Source organism: Liolophura sinensis, chromosome 6 (genome assembly GCF_032854445.1).
Source record: "Liolophura sinensis isolate JHLJ2023 chromosome 6, CUHK_Ljap_v2, whole genome shotgun sequence".
NCBI classification, from domain to species: domain Eukaryota; kingdom Metazoa; phylum Mollusca; class Polyplacophora; order Chitonida; family Chitonidae; genus Liolophura; species Liolophura sinensis.
Window position 1 is genome coordinate 21,863,660 of NC_088300.1, and position 9,057 is coordinate 21,872,716.

Genomic DNA, 9,057 nt, shown 5'->3' on the forward strand with positions numbered 1-9,057 from the left:
GATGAACACAAATATGGAGGTACATGTATTAAAATATATATGCATCATCACCACCTCAGTATAAAACGTGAACAATATTAACCAATCATTCTCAAAATACAGACGGCATTACCTTTGTGGTAGAGGTTATTTTCTCGTATCTGGCCGTCAAATCAGTTATGGCCACTGCCACTTCTGAGTTAGAGCCTGGAGTGAGGACTCCCTGAGCCTTCTCAACCACAGAATCGACCAATCGCTGGTGAGAGAGTATATCCTGCAGCTGGGACTGAAATGGATGACAAACAGATATGTTATTCAGTCTGAAGTTTTCATACAACAAAACACTGGCCCACTTTCATACAGCAGTTTTAGTACAATTTCTCTGCACTATTTTTCTGATCAGTGTCAGATGAATTTATAAAGACATCAAGTGTTAGCGTCTATGAATTATGGGTAACAAAGTTGATGTGTGTGACTCACAAAAAAATACTCACAGTTCACATCAATAACAGGTAATTTGTAGCTCTGTTTTGTTAAATACTGTATTTCACCTGAAGTTTAACATATTTCAAGTGACACATTTTGATTTCGATTGATTCATTCATCTAATAATTTCTGTGAAGTTTTGATGAATTTCTGATCATAGTAACTTAAATGCATCAAAGTTTTATTTTAAGGTTTATGTGTGCTTCTGAAATTTAACATACCAAACTGTCAGTGAAATAGAATACTTTACTAAAATTCTTTAATACTGGCACTTATACCCTATTTGTTCAACTAATTATTCAACTTTCAGTGCAATTTATGCATTTGTTAAATCTGATTTTGGGAACAAAACTATATTATTGGATTGGCCGGTTTCAGGGCTTCACAAAAACATAATTTTTATCAGTCAAAACAGAACAATGCCTTCAAAATATGCTTAAATAAACACCTTGCAAACATGCAAAATGGTTGAAGAATTAGAGTGTTAGATATGTTGAAGGAAAGAAAAAAGCCCAAAACAAATTCATTTATTAGACAAAGCTACAAAGAAAGATTTTTTCAGAAATAACAGTGCTCCTACCTTGTAATGATTAAGCTGTGTCCTTTTCTCTTGTAGCGTATTCTTAAGCTCCACCTCTGCTTCCAAACTGGACTCCACACTAGTCATCCACTTCATCAGCTGTCCCTGACCCTCTGAATAAGAGGACCACTGATGTAGGAAAGTCTCTACTCTACGCTCACAATGGCTCAGATTGCTAAAGAGCTGGTCCCAGTGATCGTTGGCATTTCTCAGCTCCTGCCGGACCTTCTCTCGTCCAACCACAGCAGTATCCGGGAACAATTTCTCTCCACTCTCAACAGTCTCATTCAACATTCTTACACCTTGGTCCTTTTCAGCAAATAATGACTGTAAAATGCAAAATCAGAACATTAACCACAAATACCTTATGGAGTACAACCAATTTTCTAAACCTCAAGCAAGATTCATTTGATACCAATACTCTGCAGAACACTGGACAAACTATTCACAGCTTTCAGCGGGAATGATCTTCATTGAATTGAAATGATAAAACTGCCTTTTTTTTTGTTTAAATACATAAATTCACAATTCAAAACGATGTATAGTCAATGAGCTCATCCCTTTTTAATACATTCATAATTTGATTTGTACAAGAATACAAACATTACAAAAATTCTTTAAGCTATATTTTTAAGCATAATCCCTTTGGATATTAGTACAAATATTTCACAATGAATACTACCCCAAATTCCTACCTGTATTTTCTGTCTTCTGCTGATGGCTGTATCATGGTCAGACACGGGTTGGCTAAGCTCCGCCCCCTGCTGCTCTCTCTCAGCCAACCAACGAGTGAATTCTGAGTGACATGTCTCATATGTTCTGTGATCTGTCACATACTTCTCCCATTTTGTAACCAATTCCTATGGGAAAGAGAGAACATTAAAATAGTTTATGAGACAAACTGGTTCCTTATATGAAGTCCGAGAGTTACATGCACAGGTAGTCTAGTGCATAAGAAAATTCCTGCCATTTCAGCAATTAAAATTTATGTGACTTACAACATTTAAAATTACTATGATACTTTTGTTGCCTACACTTAAGCTTTAAGATATTAATGAAACTGCACAAAAAGTGGTCCTATCAGGTGGATTAATGAAAAAAAACCAAGCAAAATATGTCACTCTAAAAATGTTAAGCTTTAGGTGAAATACAGTACAGGCCAGTCATGCACGAATCTTTGAAATCGTGTTAAATGCAGAGTCTACCAGATATTTGTTTTTCACATATTATGAACAGTTTTCGAATGTGTAAATTCCACTCTGAAAGCTTACTTAACATTTCAGCCTATTTTTTCTACACCAATGGAACATTTCAATGAATTTCAGGTGCTTGGACTTAACCATACTTCAAACAGTATAGCTAAATGAACATCAAAATGATCATCACAATTACCTGTTATCCTGTCAGGGACAGGTGCTTACCTTGAGCAGCGCCAGCAATGCCTGGTAGCGGTTATTGAGCTGTGACACCTGGGAATTAAGCCTGATGTCAGAGCTAGACTGAACCAAGGCTTGAGCATCATCAGTAAACCTGTCAATCTCACCTTGACGAGATACTACCTGCTCTCTTAGAGACTATGGAAAAAGAAACAAAACACACAAAAGGTAACATTAACTGTCTGATTCTTTCATGCTGGCTTTATTAAATGTAAGACAGTTATTTGCTATAAAACACTGACAAACGTGATTTAATATTATAATTTTCAAGGTGGGGAGTCTCAAAAAAGTTAGGGTTTTTAACAATCTCCATGGTAAAGTGGTGAATCATTCATTCACTTGGATGGCGTTTTACACTGTCCTCAAGAGAGCAGACTGCATTATGTGGTAAACCAACTTACATTGTACAACACTGGTCAAGCATTTATGATTTACATCATACTCAAGAATATTTCCCTTGTATGAGGACGGCCAGCATTATGTTGGGAGAAAACTGGGCAGAGCTCGCGGAAAACCCACACCCATCCACAGGTTAGTACCAAATGATGGGCTCCCCAAGCTGTTTTACTTGTAATGAATTGAAGTGAGAACAGCTCCTTAGCTAACAAAATATAAGCAGTCCTCTGTTTTGATTTGATGCCAAAGCAAATGGTATCACATAGGTCTCCCTACCTTGAATTTCTCCACCTGTGCTTCCTTTTCTGGAAGGGTGGCCTTGAGTTCATGACCCTTGACTTGACATTCCACATCCTTGATCCAGGAGGTCAGAGAATCAAATCTTGAGTTGAAGTCTCCCCACTTGTTTCTGGTCTCCTCCAGCTGATCTTGGGCTCTGTCAAGGTCGTTCAAATAATCCTGCCATTCAGACTGCAGCTGACTGACCTCTCGTTGGATGACATCTTGACCAGGGAGGGAGGTATCAGCCAGAATCTTATTGGCTAGTTCCTCTACCAAGGAAACCTTTGCTTCTCCCTCATGACTTTGAAGTGAAAACTCCTACAAATAAACCATGCATAAAGAGACTTGTTTCACAAATGCCTGAAAAAAACATTGCAAACTACATGTAAATGTAGAAAGCTCTCAGAAAAGGCAAACATCCACTATGACTAAATGTACGTGTACAAATTCTTCACTACGGAAATAGGGAAATACTCTGCATTTGTGTCCAAATGGATCTGGATACCGATCACCAGTAAAACTGAATGGATTTATGACTGGCCACAAAATTTCCTAGAAATCTGTCAATAACTTTGTCTACCCACCTGGGTAAATAGACGCTGGCAAAAACAATCCTTCTTGGATGAGGTAATTTAAAGAGGTAATTGTAAAATTCTCTTCTCTCCTCACTCACCTTTAACCTCTCTAGTTTATTCTGCACGGAGAGTTTGTCACCAGACGTCTCTGAGCAGGCCGCGACTTTATCCCGCATCAGATTTAGCCAATCCAGAGCCTCCTGGTAGCTGTCCTGATACTGCTGGTGATCACGCACCGCTACTTCATACCTGTCCACTGCTAGTTTCGAGACTGTGCATAGCTTAATGTACTTCTCTTGCTGATCACCAGCAAACTTTCCAACCTTCCCACCAGAGGGTGTTGTGCTTGTCAGCATCTGGGCTTTTTCTGCTAGGGCGTCCACCGCATGTTGACGAGACACTATGTCCTGATGTAACACCTGCGTAGAATACATTTATACATTTAATAATTTCTCCATTTTAATTTTCCTGTTCAAAATGACACATGAGATTTTGGTTGTCTTTACTTGAATTAAAGATTTCCAATAAAGAGAAGCCTGAAGAGTTATACCTTCTGGTTTTGTAACTGAGCCGTTTTCTCAGGTAGAGTAGCCTTAACATCACAATCTCACCTTCTGGTTCTGTAACTGAACCTTTTTCTCAGGTAGAGTAGCCTTAGCATCACAATCTCACCTTCTGGTTTTGTAACTGAACCTTTTTCTCTGGTAGAGTAGCCTTAACATCACAATCTCACCTTCTGGTTTTGTAACTGAACCGTTTTCTCAGGTAGAGTAGCCTTAACATCACAATCTCACCTTCTGGTTTTGTAACTGAGCCTTTTTCTCAGGTAGAGTAGCCTTAGCATCACAATCTCACCTTCTGGTTTTGTAACTGAACCTTTTTCTCAGGTAGAGTAGCCTTAACATCACAATCTCACCTTCTGGTTTTGTAACTGAGCCTTTTTCTCAGGTAGAGTAGCCTTAACATCACAATCTCACCTTCTGGTTCTGTAACTGAACCTTTTTCTCAGGTAGAGTAGCCTTAGCATCACAATCTCACCTTCTGGTTTTGTAACTGAACCTTTTTCTCTGGTAGAGTAGCCTTAACATCACAATCTCACCTTCTGGTTTTGTAACTGAACCGTTTTCTCAGGTAGAGTAGCCTTAACATCACAATCTCACCTTCTGGTTTTGTAACTGAGCCTTTTTCTCAGGTAGAGTAGCCTTAGCATCACAATCTCACCTTCTGGTTTTGTAACTGAACCTTTTTCTCAGGTAGAGTAGCCTTAACATCACAATCTCACCTTCTGGTTTTGTAACTGAGCCTTTTTCTCAGGTAGAGTAGCCTTAACATCACAATCTCACCTTCTGGTTTTGTAACTGAACCTTTTTCTCTGGTAGAGTAGCCTTAACATCACAATCTCACCTTCTGGTTCTGTAACTGAACCTTTTTCTCAGGTAGAGTAGCCTTAGCATCACAATCTCACCTTCTGGTTTTGTAACTGAACCTTTTTCTCTGGTAGAGTAGCCTTAACATCACAATCTCACCTTCTGGTTTTGTAACTGAACCGTTTTCTCAGGTAGAGTAGCCTTAACATCACAATCTCACCTTCTGGTTTTGTAACTGAGCCTTTTTCTCAGGTAGAGTAGCCTTAGCATCACAATCTCACCTTCTGGTTTTGTAACTGAACCTTTTTCTCAGGTAGAGTAGCCTTAACATCACAATCTCACCTTCTGATTCTGTAACTGAGCCGTTTTCTCAGGTAGAGTAGCCTTAACATCACAATCTCACCTTCTGGTTTTGTAACTGAGCCGTTTTCTCAGGTAGAGTAGCCTTAACATCACAATCTCACCTTCTGGTTTTGTAACTGAGCCTTTTTCTCAGGTAGAGTAGCCTTTAGGTCAGAGTCTTCATTCAGCTGAAGTTCAGCTTCCAAGAGCCACTTCTGCATCTGTTCTGATTGGTCAGCATAGGATGACCACTGCGTTACACAGGACTCCAGTTTCCTCTGACTCTCTGACATTTCATCCCCGAGAACCTCCCACTGATCTCGCAGAGTTCTGACCAAAACACACAAAAAAATGAGCTAAAAACTCACAATTCATGTGTTCACATCTTGTATACACATAACAAAAGCATTTAACTAGCATTTTTGTTCGAACCTATAGTTAATTACAAATAAGGTCTCACAATTTTATCTGAATTCCTCAACCTTTCACACATGAAGCAAGGTCAACTTTCAGTGCAGTTTATGCACATTTTTAATTTGACTTTGGAGACATAACACTGGTTGGATTGACCAGTTTCAAGGCTTCACAAAAAGTATAATCTTATCAGTCAACACAGAATAATGCCTGAATATGCCTGAATAAACAGCTTGCAAACATGCTAAAAGGTTGAAAACCATCCAAGGCTCTGCTGTGTACACTATTATTTTCATTTATATTTTTAAAAAGCAAGGATTTACATGTAAATTCATGACAAAAATATTCTAGCACTTTTTGTAAGGCATAGCTTCTTCACTGAATTGTTGTAAGATTTAAACTAACAAAGAATGCAGACATTTTTCTCAATTTTCAGAGTTATAACTGATAATTTCAATTTCATTCAATAACATTCATAATGTATGACATTATACAGCATAATATCAAACCTTGGACAGAAATAATATTTTCGATTAAAGCCACCCTGCAATATAATTATAATTTTTATTTATAAGCATATGACTACTACCAGCTCCAAATCTAGTCTTGCAAACATTGCACAGGCTTTATATGCCTAACACTCACCTGAGTTCTTGTCTAATAGCATCCCTGCCCTCAGATGCTGTGGTAGGGTACAGCCTCTCCCCCAGCTCTATGGTCTGGTTCACATGAGACATGCCCCCATCTTTCTCCATGGACAGCTCCTACATGTAACAACACACAATATATCAAACCAAATTCCTGCCAAGACCATCACAAGCACATTCCAAATGAATACAATATAGATAGTTGAAGAGATGTGATATCAAATGTGAAACTGATGTCAGTTTTACATGGCTAATAACGTCAAGCATATGGAACTACTCTAATGGCCAACACCATAGTCCTCATAACTGTAATTATGGTTGAGTGCCACCATTATAGGACCATCTTATAATGTGGGCCAGAGTTCCAACCATAATAAAGGCTTTTACCCAACCCTGGAAATACTTTTTTTATTTTGGCATGTGACTAAATGGCAAATCTTCCAGCTATTCATATTATTAAAAACATTAATTACATGGCAGTTTCATCCTGTGCCAAACTGGTATCTAAATCTCCTGGATACAAGACACTGTTCATGTCCTACACCTTATTTCCAGACTTGTTACCTGGAAAATGGCACATAAACTCAGCCCTTCTGAGAATTTAACTATTGCATTCATCACATTTACATTGTTTCCTCTAAGATAGAATCAAAATTTCTGCTGAAAGTCACTAAAAATTTCAACAATGTTACAGTGAACATAAAGTCTGCAGTATCTATACATAGACAAATGGATATAGGGCACAGTTATCACAGAAAAATATGCAAAAAATTCTGTAAATATGTGGGGATATGGCACTGACGGACAATTCACTCTGAGTAGCCATGTTGTAGAAGCCCTTGTGAACTTGGCCAATACCTAGCGCTGAAAACATCACATGATAATGGGCTGTCATGGTGAAAAACCTATTAGCTTTCGATTGCCAGTGTGTTTTCTAAAAGTGCATAGACAGATATCAATGCAATAAATTGGATTTTGTGGTTAGCTTAAGAGTTGAACTGTTGCATTTTGGGCCATACATTTATGAGCAGGAGACTGAGAACAGCTGCCTGTGTCACAATGCACTCTGACCTAGCGCCAAACTAAAAGAAACATTGGCCCTTTGAACACAAAACAGACATGGTACTCTTTGGTTGGATCCCAGGCATTTTTCTTTATATCTTCCCAATGTCACATTGTTTAATACTGATGGTGCGGGAGAGCTCATAGGTATTGTGATGTCACTCTAGATAGCTATATCTTGGCAAAATGGCGTCACCAAATGAGTGCAATACTACTTTATTAATTAATTCAGATTTAATGGCTGGTTTTATGTTGAATTTAAGCATATGAAGAACTGAAATAAAGTTGTATGACTCACCTGTAGTTTAGCCAGCCTGTCCTCCACATCCTGTTTATCTCCCTTGAGTTCACAGCACACCTCCAGGCGCTTCTTGAGCATGTCTATCCAGTCAGAGGACTTCCTGTAAGCCTGCTGGTAAGCCTGGTGATCCTCAGCTGATGACTCCCACTTCTTAATCACATCCTTAAATTAAAAATAACAAACATGTCACTACATCCCACTATATACACATGGATTTCTACTTGGGCTATAAAAACGTATATTTATGTTCTGTTCACAGGATACAATATAGTCTTTCTCACACTTGCCCGATGCCAAAATCAGCATGAAAATCACCTGCATAAAAACTAAATGATTTCACAAATGAATCTGAATTGAGACAACATGCACAAATCCAAAATACTTTATTCTGATTCGTGTTTTTACGCCATACTTAAGAATGTTTCACTTTCTACAATGGCGGCCAACTTTAGAAGTTATGGAACACAAAACAACTTCTTTATGTCATTTGCTAGTCAACTGATAAGTCAGTTCATACGTACTAAGCCATCATGGAAAAGAGCAATGTTTTCTTAACTTTTGACCTGTATAATAAAGGGTAGCCGTGTACATATTTTTGGACGCATCGCCTGAGGGAGAGAGATTAGTCAAGTGAGTCTTACCTTGATGTTAGAGTTGAGATTCTGGTATCTAGTCTGGAGATGGGCTCCTGTATTGACTAGCCGGGGGTCAGACATCTGAAGCTGCCGGGCTGACACCATCAAGTCTTCCACATCAGCCTGTTTTTCACACAGCTCTGTCTCCCAAACCTACAACAGCAGCAACACAGAATAAATACGAAACATATCCATGATCACAAATTAGACAATATGATGAGATGATATGTAGGATGTACACTCCTTCATTTACTGAAAACTGCAGAGGTAGCCCTTCACAATCATTTAATGCAATGCCAACCAGGTGATTGAGAGCCCATTGGAGCATAACGTCACTGGTCAAAAGGCGAAGAGCAGGAGGAAGTAAAAATCCTTCATATTGACCAATATCTTCCATGCTGTCTATAAACCAAGTGTCTCAGTTTGAACCTTTTGTTGTATGTAACAAAATGAAAAGCAGCGACCATCAGTTACTTATATTCGACATTTGTAACACATGTGATGTTGAAGTTAAAGAATTAATTAAATGTACAACTTACCTTGAGTTTTTCCACC

General features: G+C 38.5%; 1 protein-coding gene across 1 annotated transcript in view; it reads right to left on the reverse strand.

Moving 5' to 3' along the window:
• Window positions 1-9,057, reverse strand: part of LOC135467002 (muscle-specific protein 300 kDa-like) — a 207,830-nt gene that overhangs the window by 124,494 nt on the left and 74,279 nt on the right. The window contains 11 exon segments of the mRNA XM_064744755.1: window positions 113-265; window positions 1,046-1,372; window positions 1,741-1,905; window positions 2,467-2,619; window positions 3,154-3,477; window positions 3,833-4,153; window positions 5,566-5,773; window positions 6,503-6,621; window positions 7,865-8,029; window positions 8,509-8,655; window positions 9,042-9,057. Of these exon segments, the coding sequence (XP_064600825.1) occupies window positions 113-265; window positions 1,046-1,372; window positions 1,741-1,905; window positions 2,467-2,619; window positions 3,154-3,477; window positions 3,833-4,153; window positions 5,566-5,773; window positions 6,503-6,621; window positions 7,865-8,029; window positions 8,509-8,655; window positions 9,042-9,057 (2,098 nt within the window).